We start from the raw sequence: 16,535 nt of genomic DNA, 5'->3' as shown, positions 1-16,535 counted from the left end.
TTACTATTGTGATCAAAAATATTTAATCTAAATTCTGAGGCTGCTCTGTAAATAGTTTTCAAATAAACAATACACATAGCAACTTCTGATCAATCCATATCAATTTCAGACTTAAAATATATTGATGTAAACCACGCCCACTTCCGGTTGAACCACACCCACTTCCGGGTTATGCCACGCCCATTCCGTGTACAGATACAGATACAGATAATTTAGTTGGTTGAACAGATACAGATACAGATACAGATAGTGGTGTACTCGCTCATCCCTAATTATCAGTAGATCTTTTGTTTCCACAGTTTTTTACAATACCAAGCACTTCATTCTTCTCAACCTTAGTAAGGTGAATGCTATTACGATTTTCTGTAATAGTATTCAGTTTGTCTTCCACATTTGTTTTTGTACTTATCAAACTAGTCCCCACACTTACAAAGAAGTCATTAAACTCATTAGTGACTTCTTTAAAATCATAAATATCAGTATGTCCCTTGACAAAGTAACTAGGCAAATTAGAATCAGCTTTATTTACGCTGGTCACTTCTTATTATTCCTCGCGTAACTTGTGAATTGTTTTCATTTCTGCTTAACAATTCGCTACAATAATTTTTGTGTTTCCTTATGATTGTGCTTAATTTATTTTTATTTTTTTATATCTTTCCTCAGCCTCCTTTGTCTGTAATTTAAGAAAATGTCTTTACAAAGTGTTTTTCTTTACACGAGCATTCTTTATGCCATTAGTCAAACAAGGATGAAGTTCACAACCAACATTAATTAGTTGTAATTTACAGTACTTGATGATGACTTTAGCACTTTGTTTATAATCAGTTTCAGTTGCACTTTCTGCTTGTTAGAGCAAATAAATTAAGCTTTAAGAATCTTTATTTCTGGAATTTATTTATTATCATTATCATTAAATTGAAGTTGGACAGATGACTTGATTATGACTTGAAAATTCAAAGGTAAAGACTTGGACTTGACTTCCACATCATTGACTTTGGACTCGACTTTGACTTGGTTGCCTTTGATTTGCACTTGACTTGAGACTTGACTGAAAAGACAAACTTGTGACTTGCAAACGAGTGACTTGGTCACACTTGTGCTATTTTCAGTGTTCAACCTACAAATATAAACATGCTTTACTATCGTTTCTTCAAAGGTTCGTTTATCTTTTGCTGGAAGGTGTTTATTGTTGCTTAAAACCTGACAGGGCTCTCCATCTACAATAAAACACCATTATTAACGTCAGGAGGTGACTCCTGTCCTCACCAGCATGGTCTGAGACTCCTATAAAGAGTCTTCCCATTTAGAGACAACACAAAGATATTCTAACTCTGATGATCATTCTGAAATCTTTCAAACAATACAAAGAGACATACAACTAGGGATGGGTACCGAATTCGGTACTTTTTAAGGTACCGACCGAATTCCATAGTGCCGACCGAGCACCGATTCACTTCATTTCAAACGGTGCCTCTTTTCGGTACCTGTCAATCATAACGAGAACTTGCCAAGAGCGTTATGTCGTCGCTCGCTGCGAGCCAGTTGTAAACAGAGCAGCATGGTAGAAAGAACGAACGCTAAAGCTTGGGTCCACTTCACTAAATGTGATGGGTAACTGGGTGATGATGAAACCAGCGACAACGATCTAAGTGAGACATCCTCATCTTAATCTGCTCCGGTAGGTAAATATAATTAGCTTGATATGTTAGCTTCCGTTTCGCTAATGATGTGTTCGCTTTCTCCTCGGAACTCCGAATTCCCGACTAGAAGAACATGAACACGCTCTAAAGTTTGGCTTCACTTTACTAAATGTGACGGGTGAAGACAAAACCAGTGACAACGATCTAAGTGTGAGGCATCATCGTTTTAATCTGCTCCAGCAGCTAAATAAACTGTTTAAGATAACGTTAGCTTGGTATGTTAGCTTCCATTGCTACCATTGTTATCAGCTAATGGTGCGTTCGCTTTCTCCTTGGAAATTCTAACTTCCCAGTAGGAAAAATCAATTGAAAAAGAATGGCAAGAGGAATGAAGATACACAGAAAATTTAGTTCACAGTAAAGATGTTTGCTTCAGTTTAATTATCAGCTTATAAAACTACAAGGACGATGTTAAAATACAAACAATTGTATGTTATTTATCGTGATATTTATCAAATATTGTTATATATTGAGAAATATATATTTGAATATATATATATATATATATATATATATATATATATATATATATATATATATATATATATATATATATATATAATTAAAATAGAGAATTAAAATAATGAATACTCAAAAGTGTCGAAAATTGGTACCGTTAAGTACCGGTATCGAAGGTACCGGGAATTAGTACCGGATCGATTCAAATGTCAAAGGTACCCATCCCTACATACAACCGGTCTACTGCCTCTGATCTCAGCCTCTCTACAGACGGTAACAGCTGTCTCGATACCTGGAGCCAATTTGCTACCCAGCCATGAAACAGTGCAGTTCATGTGCCCCAACGTAGCACTACCAGATTCAGCCCAGCGGGTTCAGACACCGTTAAACCAGTGCTCAACTCTCAGCTTAGTGCAAACCAGGATGTTTTCAGCTTCACACAAAGAAGACAGACTTAGCCATTATACACAAGACTGTGCAGGCACACACACACACACACACACACACACACACACGCATCTTTACACATCCCTCACTGGCACTCTAAATAGGCCTCATTGAGACTTACCAGCATGTTTGGCAGCTTCAGCTGTGTCTGGATGGTCTTAGAGCTGCTGATGGGCTGAGATGAGCTACAGTGGTCAGCCTGTCTCCATTTAAACTGAGAAGGAAGCCAGTCTGCCGTGCGACTGGTCAACATATGTTATGGGGGCAGCTGCCTCTCCCTGGTCCTTTTGTCCGTTTGTGCTGCATGTCGCAGAGGGACGACCAATTTAGGCCATTAACAGGGTGTGTGTGCATGTGTGTTTGTGTGATTAGACTCAAGTAGATCTGTGTGCCTGCACTGAGGAGGGGGGGGGGGGGTCTCCCTCCTTTGACCACTCAGTTATAGACAGACAAGACTTTGTGGATTTGCTGTAAGCACCGGGATATTTGCTTGACTAGCCTGACATCAAAGGCTGTTTTATCCGCCGGCTTTGCTTGACGGCAAATCCTCATCAAGTACCACCCTCCCAGACCTACAGCCTGTGTTTTAGCAACGGGAGTTTTCCAATGCAGCCATATTAGGGTTTGGCAGAAAATGAAGCATTTTCAACGTGCTGGAATAAAAATGTGTGTGTGTGTAAGTCAGCTTTCTAAAACACTAAACACGGTGTGAGACACTAGAGTATTTGTGTTACTACCACTTAAACAACATTATAGGATTTGCTTTTGATTTTATTTCACAGACAGAGGCAGCCATAACTAAGAAACTGTCCTATTTTCATAATAATGTAAGAATTCAAATTTAGACTGAATATTCCACTTTAGGGGAGAAATGACTGAAGCATCACTCTTAGCAGCGTCTGATCTTACGTATGAGTATGAGCTCGTGAAGTATCTTATTTGGAGATGCAGTGACTAATCTGATCTTATCTGGAGGAACCTTCTTTTCTGTTCAGAAAACATCCAGTTAGTTTCTGTTCTGGCAACAGAATCACCTTGATTTGAAAAGGTTTCATCAGTGGTAAAGTAAGGATAAACATTTGCCATCTATGTGTGTTCAGAAAAAAATATCCTTCTTCTGATGAGTATGACCTGCCTGATTGTAAAAAAAAAAATTCTGTCCACCCTTCCATATTTGGCCCCTTATCCGTGGGGGCAGTAACCTAAGCAGGGAGGCCTAGACTTCCCTCCGCCCAGCCACTTGGGCCAGCTCCTCCGGGGGAATCGAAGGCGTTCCCTGGCCAGCCGTGAAACATCGTCCCTCCATCGTGTCCTGGGGTTTTCTTTAGGTCTTCTTCCAGTTAGACATGTCCAGAAAACCTCACCAGGGAGGCGTCCAGGAGGCATCCTGACCAGATGCCCGAGCCACCTCAACTGGCTCCTCTTGATGTGGAGGAGCAGCAGGTCTACTCCGAGCCCCATCTTGATGACTAAGCTTTTCACCTTAAGGAAGAGCCCAACCACCCTGCAGTGAAAACTCCTTTCGGCTGCTTGTATCCATGATCTCGTTCTTTCCGTCACCACCAAAAGCTCATGACTGTAGGTGAGGGCAGGAACGTAGATTGATCGGTAAATCAAGAACTTTGTCCTCTGGCTCAGCTCTCTTTTCACCACGACAGATTGCCCACATCACCGCAGACGTGTCTTATTTAACTCACCATTGTCTGAATTTAATGAGGAGTATTTGTGCATAGTGGCTCTCTGTGGTCAGCATCTTATATGCAGCAGACGGAGGTTCTTCAGAGGCTAGCTGCATGTCCACTGCAGGTAAAATACTTACTACCTATGAGTACTCCAATCACTCTCTCTCTCTCACACACACACACACACACACACACACACACACACACACACACACACACACACACACACACACACACACACACACACACACACACACACTAAAGTAGGGCCAATTTAAATAAATCAATTAACCTAAAATGCTCCTTTTTTGTCATGTATAAGGAAACTGGAGAAGAAGAAAACCCACATGTGTACAGGAAAATGTGCAATATTCATGCAGAAAAGCCACATGTGTACGGGAAAAATGTGCGATATTCATGCAGAAAAGCCACATGTGTACAGGAAAAATGTGCAATATTCATGCAGAAAAGCCACATGTGTACAGGAAAATGTGCAATATTCATGCAGAAAACCCACATGTGTACAGGAAAAATGTGCAATATTCATGCAGAAAAGCCACATGTGTACAGGAAAAATGTGCAATATTCATGCAGAAAAGCCACATGTGTACAGGAAAAATGTGCAACATTCATGCAGAAAAGCCACATGTGTACAGGAAAAATGTGCAATATTCATGCAGCAAAGCCACATGTGTACAGGAAAAATGTGCAATATTCATGCAGCAAAGCCACATGTGTACAGGAAAATGTGCAATATTCATGCAGAAAAGCCACATGTGTACAGGAAAAATGTGCAATATTCATGCAGCAAAGCCACATGTGTACAGGAAAAATGTGTAATATTCATGCAGAATGTGGGTTAAACTCAGGATCTCGTCGCTACAAGAAAGCAGCACAAACCAACCCCACCCAAAAATAATCAGATGATCTCTGATTTCAATTTGTAAGGTTTTTCTTTTCTTTTACCTTCCTTGAGAGGAACATCGGCTGGGACACTACCAACCACTGGACATTCTCCCTCTCCTGACAGTGACCCATGATGTGCTCCAATTGAAACCTCCTGTCCACAGCTCTTTAGCGCGCTGTCAGTAGCAAGATGTGCTGAGAAGCGTGTCCAAGTGTGAGACAATGCTAAGATGCTCTGATTAGAATGTTTTCTTGATAGACTTTTTTTTTTACTTCCGCGGTGTACTTTGTGTACAAAACATTTTAACAGTCTGCAAATTTACATGAGTCGAGGGTGTTACTGACAGCCTTCAAATTTTCCTGCCACTGTTAAAAAGAAAAATGGTTAAATATGGAAACTATGTAATTAATGTGACCCCTGGTGTGTGTCTGCTCTGTCTTCTCAAACCCCAGTGGGCAGACGGCTGTTCATACTGAACCGGGTTCTGCTGGAGGTTTCTTCCTGTTAGAAAGGAGATTTCCTCTCCACTGTAGCTACATGCTTGCTCAGTATGGGGATTGCTGTAAAGTTACTGACACAAACCAATGACTCAATGCAGTCTGCTGGGTTTCCTTGCAAAGACATTTTTCAACTAATTGACATAACGGCCAACTCAATACACTGATAAGTAGGTTCGATTGTAATATTTGATATAGGCCACCAGCTCAGTGGGGTAGTGGTATGAGTGTCCTCCCTGAAACTGGGAGATCGTGGGTTCAAGACCACTATCTCATACCAAAGACCAAAAATGGCACTCAGTGCCTCCCTGCTTGACACAGCATTAACAGGGTGGGTCAAATGTGGAGAACAAATTTCATCAGTGTGTGATAACTACTGGGACCTTATTCTTTAAAGTGCCTTGAGGTGACTCTTGTGAACTAGTTTCATATAAAAAAAAATTGAATACTGAACCCCTCTCACACCTCGATGATTAGGAACAAGGCATCCCTACGAAACCAGCTCTGTTTCCTGGTACATGCCCAACAGAGCCAGCTCAGAGCTGGGTTAGTGGATGTGTTTACACACATGAAGCAACAGCGTAAATACAGCAATGGGCCAAGCCTGTGAAACAAGCTTCATTTGCCCTTTACACAATAAAACCTTTACTTTCCTTGTCCATCAAACATCATAAACATAAAATACTGGCTGATTTCAGAAAAAGTTTACAAATCTGAAGTATAAAAAAATACTTTCAAATTTTTTTTTTCCTTCTAAACTTTATCCTAGCATTCATGAGTCAGACCAGGGGGAGTTTGCAGCAGCTGGCATTTTCCATTTTTCATCATCCAGATTAAATCTTTATTTCAGATATAGTGGATTCCCAGTCTGATCGTATAAATAGCACTAATGCTGAAGTTTTCAAACAGCTAAGCCCAACAGTTTCCGGCAAAAGCGACAGCAGCTGTTGAGAGCAGGCATCCTGGGAATGTGACAACAGGAGAAACACAAGTGGCAGCCGGGCTATCTGCAGACTCCGGTACAGCCGATCTGCTCAGCACACACAGAGCCTCTCCACGCAAACATGGAGGTCCTTTCAGAACCACATTGGTTTATAAATATCTGCTTGCAATGATTAAAACCTAAATGTGACTCGATTTCTCATTCGTTTCTTTGAAACTTCCTTCAGATCCTTTCAGATACAAAACTATCAAAATCACGATTAAACAAAATGAAAAAAAAAACTCTGCTTTTATTGGTTTGGGTTGAACTGATTTCAATAAAATGAGCCGAAAACTCTGTTTTTAAACCATAGAAGAACTCCTTTATTGTACAGTGCATAGTTAATATAAGTGAGAGTGCATTCCTCAGGCTATCTTAGACTCTTATTAGGTGTCTGAGCTTTCCTCACAAAAGCACATCCAAACGATCACATACCCTGTTTTTGTGAAGTCGAAAGCAGTCCATTTTCTCAGATCCTGCTCCAAATCCTGAATATTGCAGCCATGAAATGAAAACTCCAGCGGCACTCAGACTCTGCAGAGCTGGCGGAGCCAGCGTACAGTATCCCACCACATCCTGTGTTTCCACAGACACACACGCATACACACTCTCTCTGCTCCCTTGACGGAGGGGAAAATCAGTCAAAATCAGACTTTGAAGGAGACGGTTATGCCAGTTAAACTTTACTGGATTAGGAGGGAAAATTGCATCTCCCTTTTAATGCGTCTGGAAACTTTGCTGTCACATGAGAAAGAGGAAAACCGTGTGTGTGTGTGTGCTGGTGTAAGCACGTGTCTGTAAGTGGGTGTTCCACCGTGGGACGGGATGGGGTGGTGGTGGAGGGGCAGCTGTTGCTGGCTGAAAACACTTGTGAGGCTGCAGCCTTAGCAGCACAGAAGTTTAAAAAAGTGTTGAATCTCAGCGTAACAAAGTCACACTCACAAGCACACCCTTTGCACATGTGTAGTCCACTCTGTCACAGAAAAGAGAAGGGTAATGCTGACTGTTCTGTATCAGAGACTTAGATGGTAGGGACAAAGGGAGGAAGAGAAACCCTCCCTCAGACCCAATAACCCAGAGAGGCTGCTAAACTACAAACATCAAAAGCCTCCAGACAGGCACGTGGAAGGGGAGCAACAGTGTGTGTGTGTGTGTGTGTGTGTGTGTGTGTGCGTCTGTGTGGACGCTGTACCTCCACTATCTCCGTGCAGGCATGGAACACCAGGTGCTGCTTCTGGGGATCTATCACAGCCACCTGGACCAACGCATTGGGCTTCCCGTCTCTGCCTGGGGCCACCAGATCATTACAGGCTTCACCAGAGGAAGGGAGGGAGGATGGGAGAGCCGAGAGGACAAGATCAAGAAAAGAAAACAGGAGAAAAGGGAAAGATCATCTTTCATGATGCATACGTGAGTGAGGAAATGTTAACGATCTGTCATGAGTAGAAAACATAGGAGAATCATGGAAGGAAAAGAAACAGCATCACTTTTGCACATAAATCTCCTGACAGAGTAAACGTCACGCGTCAAACCAACAAGGATCTGCCCCGGCACAAAGTTAAACCGACTTCAGCCCCAAAACACATGAAAGGTTTGGATAAATAAATAATGTGCACGCTGATATGAAACTGCTGCCTCAGCAGATGATTAAAAGGCAAAGAGAAGTCCTCCTGGCAGTGAGATATCAGTTTTATTACAGCTTTCATTTCTGACATCAAAAGCAGCTCGTCACTCACATTCCAAGGACAGCTAGGACCCATCCTTTTTGGTAAAGTCAGATTTAAGTGACTAAGCTAATGTGAGACCAAACAGTGCAAAAAAGCTCATTTGAATGGTTAAAACTCCTGTTGAACATTAGATAAAATAAATCTGCTGCACCATAAGGCTGTTTATTTTGTGAATTCATTGGCATTCATAAACTCTTAAGTATTGAAGAGACTTTTTTGTTGTTGTTAAAAAGCAGCTTGGATCTTATCCAGAAGCTACATTTCATCTCTTCACCACAATGCTGGATCAGGACCAGCTATCGATCTGTTCCCAGAGCCCTGTCAGTTTCACACATTACTCTGCAAAACAAACAGCTTTAAAGGTGCTTGCACTACACTCGCAAGTGTTTTGAGTGAGATATGAAACAAATGATTGTTTTTTTTTTTTTACCAAACATGAAACAGTTTAGACTGACTATTTCACGTTGTGCCTTTAATTTCACATGAAGTTTGCTGGTAGCTCAAATTAGAACCAAAAGTTGTTTTTTTTCATAGCTTCTGCAGCAAAACAAGGTGAAAAAAAGAGATCCACGTTAAAGCTACTGAAACTATTCCTCTTATTGGTTGTTTTAAAGTGCTCATTCACTCGTTTTTTTTTTATTTCAACACATTTGCAGTGGTCTCTAGTATAAATTAATGCCTTTTGAGTTGATCTCTGTGGGGGAAAAAAGCTCTGGCGCTCCTGTTTCAGGAAGTAGAAGTTAACTGGGGGACTGGGAACTGAACTACTCGGGTGTTTCTCAATGCCAAGGAACCTTGCCTTGATGTCTTGGCCCCGCCCCGGTTGCCTAGGAGATACGTCATCGGGAGCCGCCAAGACGTGTTCCAATGTTCATGTTCTACCGAGGCGTGTGTTCTCCGTTTGTTTGCCGTTTGGCTAGCTGAGCGAGGATACCCGGGAGGTGTCTTGTAGCCTAGCCTTGGTCAAAAATTACCCAGAACACACTGCAGCGGTATTTTCAAAAGGACGGCGGATCAGAAGCCGGCAGCTACTTCAGGGGCAAACTTCAAGTTAAAAGTAAGTCAACTAATTAAAAATGTTTGGTTTTTTTTTAGATCCAAAGAAATTATCTATGGTTGGTTAATTGCTTAGTAGTTGCAGCTTCGGTGGCTAGCGGGTAGTAACTCAATATATTTAATTTAACTACTATATACACAATTTAAAAAGTAAAGACTCGTTATATATTTATATTGACACCAATACATATAAATTATGACGTTATCTCCCGTGTCATGTGACGTTACGTGACCGCCGTGGAAGCCGTGGTCAGGTGATGCAAATCTGTTCCATTTAACCGTTTTCTTTAACCAAGGAAGGACAGTGTCCTCGTAAGCAAGGCGCCTGGCCTCACAAGACATCGCCTCGCAAGGCCAGGCACCTTGACATTGAGAAACACTACTCATCTTTCCCTATGTTTACTTTTTAACTGCACATCACCGTTCAGAAGTAGGCGAGGATAGCGGAGGAGTTAAGTGCCCACCTCATAAATGAAGGGTTGCAGGTTCATGTCCTGCTCAGTCTGTCACATTTGTCGTGCTTTTAGCACCCCCTAGTGTTCATTTGGCAGGACCTAAAGCAACACCTAGCTCCTCGCTGTGCGTTCATCTTTTTAACACCTTAATCATATAGCTCAAATGTCTCCTCAGCCTTCATTAATGTCTACAGGAGTGGTTCATCAATAAAACAAATCAGTTGTGTTCATGATCTAAAACATGGAGGAAACGTGCTGGAAGCAGACTGCTGTGCCAGCACATATCAGCTCCACTTTATTAAGACTAACAGGGACTGGTTCGGATACTCTGAAGTTGCAAGTGCGGTTTTCTGGCTATAGGGTGCAGTGAGGTCAGAGTGACATTTCATTAATTCTGTAAAGGGTCATTTTAGCACATACTGGCTCAAGAAAATGATTTCTAAATAGGAAAACATTGTAGAGCGTGGCTTTAACTGGCAGAATGATAAAAAAGGGGGTTATCAAAATGTAGTTTAAACTCAAAACAGACCTATGTTTCTAAACAACCCCATAAAACCTAAAGGCTTTTACAAACACTTGACAGACAACTTAAGACTTAATAAAGCCTGTATTTTACAGCCTTCTAAGCCTGCAGCAGAAAGAATTTTACTGCCCGCTCTACTACAAGTACAGTTTCATCTTTGTTTCTATTGTCATGAGTCTGAACAAGGCAAGAATGTTGGATTTTGGTGTTAATATGAAACTTTGAGAATCATTAATTTTACTTTCTTATTAATCATTAAATAATCTCAATGTTAAACATGAACAAATGACTCATTTTAAAATGACTCACTTTACTCTGTTCTTTGAAATAAAATAAATAATAATACAATTATTATTAATACTACTACTACTACTACTACTACTACTACTACTACTACTACTACTACTACTACTACTACTACTACTACTACCACTTCTACTACTACTACTACTGCTACTACTACCACTACCACTATGACTACTACTAATAATAACAATAACAATAATAACAATATCAATAATAATAATAATCACGTCTAAGTAACCTAACGTTAAATTAAAAGACAAATGAAATTCTCAATACACCGAGGCAGTTTGGCACAGTTTCAAGCTCGGTTCACACAGCAAGATTTCTTTTAAACATGAGACCACACATGTTGTGAGGGAAAAATAAGTCACAACTATAAGGTTAAAGCTGCAGCAAATTTACAGAACAAGCTAGGATTTGAACGTAAACACAGTAACCCCTCCACACGGGGATCTTCCCTGCATCTGCATCCACCAAAACCAGAAACCTACATTACCAGAGTACCACGCTAAACACCAGTCGCCATTTTTTATGTCCAAATGTCTTTTGTTGCTCGTGATTTCAAATGATGTTTTTCTTTCTGGGACTCTGGCAGTCTGTCCTGAAGTTGAAGTGATGGCAGCCAGCTGTTTCTCCTCTGATATTATTGAGCGGAGAACCTCTCACACCAGTGGTGTTCTGTTGTGAATGCGTAATGAATGGAGGACCCAAGGAAGTTCAGCATTTTGATGAGACTGACAACCAGATGATCCAGTAGCTGCTTTCGGTTTTTAGACAAATGCAAGAGAACCACTTCATTTTTTTTTCATTTTTGTTTTACCTCCACACTAAAGCCTGATTTATGCTTCTCCGTCTGCGTCAGTGCGGAGACACGCAACGCCATTATCCGTCCTTGCGTAGGGCACGCAAGTACGTACGGAGTCGAGCCCACTTTTTTAAACATCCGTCGAACGAGACGGATTACGCAAGCTTGTGATTGGTCAGGACGCCGCTGTTGTTTACAGCGCCGCCATTGCAAAGAGAGCCGAGGATAACTAGCGGCAGACACGGAGAAGCTTGAAGAATATCTCGCGAAAAAACTCTAAAAATATGAACGTTTAATTCTCCCGTGACTGGAGGAGTGAAAAGATGCGCAGCAAGCGTTTTATTTGTGGACGGAAATGACAGGAAACGTGGGTTTAGAGGTGGGGAGTGCATGAAGAGGTGGGAGAATGAGAGACAAATATGTCTGTGTTAAAAGTCTCTTATATACACAAAAAAACACAATACAAACACACCATCTTGGACCGATACATGACAGGATACCACAGAACAGCGCTACACCCTCTGTGGTCCTGCCGGGCAATTGCTTTGCAACACTCTCCAGGAGACGGAGAAGTAAAAGAGCAAAACGCTTCCGTCAATCCGTGCGTGTCTGTCCCTTGCGGAGCTGACGGAGAAGCATAAACCAGGCTTAAATTTATAGCTATACTATGTTAGAACTTTGCAAATTCAATTCAATTCAAATTCAATTCAAAAAGACTTTATTAATCCCTGAGGGAAATTGATTGCTGTAGTAGCTCAGAATAATAATAATAATCAAGTCATCAAAGAGTTGTTGTATATTACAATGGCTGTTGGCAGGAAGGATCTCCAGTAGCGGTCAGTGTTGCAGCGAAACTGAAGAAGCCTCTGACTGAAGACACTCTTCCGTTGTCGGACAGTCTTGTGAAGAGAATGCTCAGGGTTGTCCATAATTTTTTTATTTTCTGGAGAATCCTTCTTTGCGTTATCTCCTCCAGCGGTTCCACAGTCGTCCCCAGAACAGAACCAGCCTTTTTTATTAGGCTGTTGAGCCTTTTCAGGCCCCTGCTTCTGATGCTGCTACCCCAACAGACGATGGCTGAAGAGATTACACTCTCAACAACAGACTTGTAGAAGATGTGCAGCATCTTGCTACAGACATTGAAGGACCTAAGCATCCTTAAGAAGTGCAGTCTGCTGTGTCCCTTCTTGTAAAAGGCTTAGCTGTTCTTTCTCCAGTCCAGTCTGTTGTCCAGGTGAACTCCAAGGTATTTGTATTCCTCAACCACCTCCACTTCTTCTCCCATGATGTAAACAGTGTTTGACTCCACCCTGTTTCTTCTGAAGTCTAAAATCATCTTCTTTGTTTTGTTCACGTTCAAGGTCAGATGATTGTTTCCACAACATGCCACAAAGCGCTCCACCAGCTCTCTGTACTCAGCTTCCTGTCCATCTCTGATACACCCGACAACTGCAGAGTCATCTGAGTATTTCTGTAGATGACAGGTCTCTGATTTGTACTGGAAGTCTGAGGTGTACAGGTGAAAAGGAATGGTGAGAGTACAGTCCCCTGTGGTGCTCCAATGTTACTGATTGCCTGGTTTGATGTGCAGTTCTTCAGCCTCACAAACTGTGGTCTGTTTGTCAGGTAGTCTTTAATCCAGGCGATTGTTGAGGACCCCACCTGTGTCTTCTGGAGTTTCTGGCAAAGTACATCTGGTTGAATTGTGTTAAATGCACTGGAGAAATCAAAGAACATGACCCTGACAGTGCTGCCTGCTTTGTCCAGAAGACAGTGGATTGGTTGAAGCAGCTGGATGATGGCATCTTCAACTCCAACTCCATGGCGATAAGCAAACTGCAACAGGTCCTGATATGTTCTAGTTTGCTTATTCAGGTGGACCAACAGGAGTCTCTTCATGATGTGGGATGTCAGGGCAACCGATCTGTAGTCGTCACTGACTGATGGGCGAGTTTTCTTTGGAACTGGAACAAGGCAGGATGTCTTCCACAGGACTAGAACCTTCTCCTGGGCCAGGCTGAGGTTGAAGAGGTGCTGCAGAATCCCACAGAGCTGCTCTGCACAGGTCTTCAGCACCCTGGGGCTGACACCATCTGGACCTGCAGCCTTGTTCCTGTTCAGTCTCTCCAGCTGACTCCCATGTTAAAAATACCAATTTCACAGCAGAAATAAACATGTTTACAGCCTGGTACCAAAACATGTTTTTGGTTTAAATGATCTAGTTTACACTCATGACAACTCTGAGGGGGGTGAATTTTTTTCTCACTCTTCTGTTTAAGTGTATTAAAAGCCTAAAATTCTGTATAATTAATGAGCATCAGACCCACGTGACCACAGAGCTAGCTCCGTGGAAAGGCCTCAGTAGAGCCTCGGTCTGGCTTGGAAACTGTTCCGGGATTTTGAGTCTCTGTGTTTGTGTATTCTTGTTTGGATATTTTTTTTGCAATTGTTGGACAAAATGACTTGCTGTGGCCTTAATTGCACTAATAGAGCATCCAAGGAGTCTCCACTTCATTTTTTTCGGTAAGTAAAATTATATTTATGTATTTTAGGTCACTGCCGAGCTGAGCTTAGATTTTAACATGTACTGTTTAACCATGAAATTTAAATGTAAGGGTAAAACCCAGTGCATTTAACATAATGCTGCACTTTAGAAAATGGGTTGAAATATAACATGTTGGTGGAGCTGGGTTCCGACTATCGGCTTGTGGAGCTCTCGGGAGACCTCTGTGTTCCACCCGGTTTTACCCAGCGGTCAGCCTGGCGTATCTCTGACTCAGAAGCTCTGGTGTTGTGCACAGTTAACTCCAGTTATAGCTAGGTTGCTACCTCCGTTAGCTTAGTTCCCACCTCCGCGTTAGCTTTGGGTTAGCTTCAGGTTAGCTTGTAGCTAGTTCGACCGTCAATTAATCCCAGCCTTACAGCCCCACCCTCAGCTCCACCTCTCTTCCCTTTTGTGGAATTGTCTGGGCTTGACGGAACCTGTGACATGGTCAAAATGGCGGTGGTGGCCACCTACAATTTCTCCTCCAAAACGTGTTATTGGAACCTATGGAAATGAATTGTCCAGTGTATATGTCAATGGGGGAAGCTTAAGGCATTGAAACGGGAACAGTTTGTTGACAATATGTTGTCATGTGTTCAGACCTGCAGAATATTCTGGCTTGTTGGGAGATAGAATTTAAAATCCACTTTAGAGAATGGAATCATGTCTGTAGATGACCGGTGGCATGTAGGTTGATTTGTAGGTGAAAACTGACCATTTCCTGATGTTACACTGGTAAGGATCATCTCATCTTTTGTTGATAATGTATACAATCTTTAAATAAAGAATGCAAATGAATCTGATTGCAAACATTTAAAGTTTTATTACTGAAGTGACTCTTCAATGTAGAACTTTTAAATATATTTAAAGAATAAAACTATGTAACAATCAGAATAAAAGTTCTTTTTAGACTTCTGTAAATTTTCTAAAATCATCCTCACCTCCTGAGACCTTCTGTAATCATTGGCTTCCTGCACCATACTGATTTTCTTCTGTTTAATTTGAATCCACAGTAAATATTTAAAGAGACTTGGTTTTAATTTAGTTTTTAACAAAAACATCACTTTTTTGTACTTTTTGAACCACAAATTAATATTTAATTCATGAAATAGTTTTGGCACTTCGACAATGTGTGCTATATCTTCCATGTTAAAATGTTGAAATGGACATGGCTCTGACTGGACTTCTACACTCACACCAAGATGCTGCCACCTCTGTTTGAAAGTACAAATAATACTACACTCTCAATCATGGTACTGTAGTATTACAGCTCTGACGAAGTCATGTAACCACAGAAGACTTTTCTTTAAGTGATTAGGTCATTTCCATCAACATCTTTGCAGAAGAGCCAAAAGTTTAAATGATTACATCTTCAAGGACAGGTCCAGTTCCAAACCCTGAAACAAAATGAAAAAAAAAAATGCAAATGGATTTTCAGATTTTGCTTCATAATATTTGCTAAATACCAACTGGGTTTGTTCAGAACCCCGCGGAGGTGCTGTTTAGCATTTATAGTGATTTCTCTGAATTGTTTTTGCTCTGCTGGCTCAAGCCTGCTGATAATCTGATGGGTAAAAATGACTGAAAAATGTCATGTGATGGCTTTTCTATTATTGTAATCCCTGTGATCTGAAAGAAGTCCTGAGTGGATTTATTTCATAGATTTCACCAGAACATGACAGCTTTTTGCTCCTTGTTTCCATTTTAAGTTGAACTTAAAACCTATTGCCTTGTTCTTTGAAAATGTTATTAACTTTACTGATCAGCACGCCAACATTAACATCCATCATAAATAATTCAGCTAACACATACATGTGGTCATCCTCAGATATATACGTGTGTCAAAATAAAGGAAATACTTCTTTGTCTTGAGGTGATGAGACAGCAGCTTTCCTGCTACAATGATCTTTGAGCTTGTGCACGCTGCAGTGAGTTTTTTTTTATAATGATCCAAGTATGAATGACTGCCCCTTCTCAGACAGAAAATCACTCCAGGTCTACACAAGAAGGATTAGGAAGCATGGATTTATTTCAAAGAAGCATTGATCTAAATTCTCACATTTTCCCACAAAACCAAAGGAAGCTGTGAAAGGTAATAAATACCACAATAAAACCACATCTTCTGATCATTTTTAGTTCCGTGCAGGCTTAGAAGCAAATAGGACCATGAAATATGTTATCTGTGTCTGTATGCATTTTAATTCTAATTGTAAATGTAACTGAACAGTAATTGTGGTGCATAAGGTGGTTTTGTCAAGACTTAAAACTACCTCATAAAACCCTTAATTGACTCTCCGCACTTGTAATTACAGCCCTCTTTTACCATGATGATCAGTAATCACTAGCTCGTCTAAGAAGCTCTCCAAGGCTCTGAAAATGGACATAATGACTTTCTTAGAAATCAGAGAAAAATCGTAACAAAATAGTTCATATTTGAAATTGGC

At 41.1% G+C, this 16,535-nt stretch overlaps 1 protein-coding gene across 4 annotated transcripts in view; it reads right to left on the bottom strand.

Annotated features, from left to right (window-relative positions):
• inpp4b (inositol polyphosphate-4-phosphatase type II B) overlaps nucleotides 1–16,535 on the bottom strand; it is a 290,844-nt gene that overhangs the window by 246,388 nt on the left and 27,921 nt on the right. For 2 of the 4 annotated variants that reach the window (XM_015965572.3, XM_015965579.3), the window contains one exon: nucleotides 7,867–7,985. In XM_015965572.3, the coding sequence (XP_015821058.1) occupies nucleotides 7,867–7,985 (119 nt within the window). Of the gene's footprint in view, nucleotides 1–2,727; nucleotides 2,875–7,109; nucleotides 7,377–7,866; nucleotides 7,986–16,535 lie in introns of those variants that run through there. The other 2 variants (XM_015965584.3, XM_054743661.1) reach the window with 2 other exon arrangements.

Source organism: Nothobranchius furzeri, chromosome 4 (genome assembly GCF_043380555.1).
Source record: "Nothobranchius furzeri strain GRZ-AD chromosome 4, NfurGRZ-RIMD1, whole genome shotgun sequence".
Classification (NCBI taxonomy): Eukaryota; Metazoa; Chordata; class Actinopteri; order Cyprinodontiformes; family Nothobranchiidae; genus Nothobranchius; species Nothobranchius furzeri.
The sequence above is the reverse complement of the archived record's forward strand: the minus strand, read 5'-3'. Positions and strand labels throughout refer to the sequence as shown.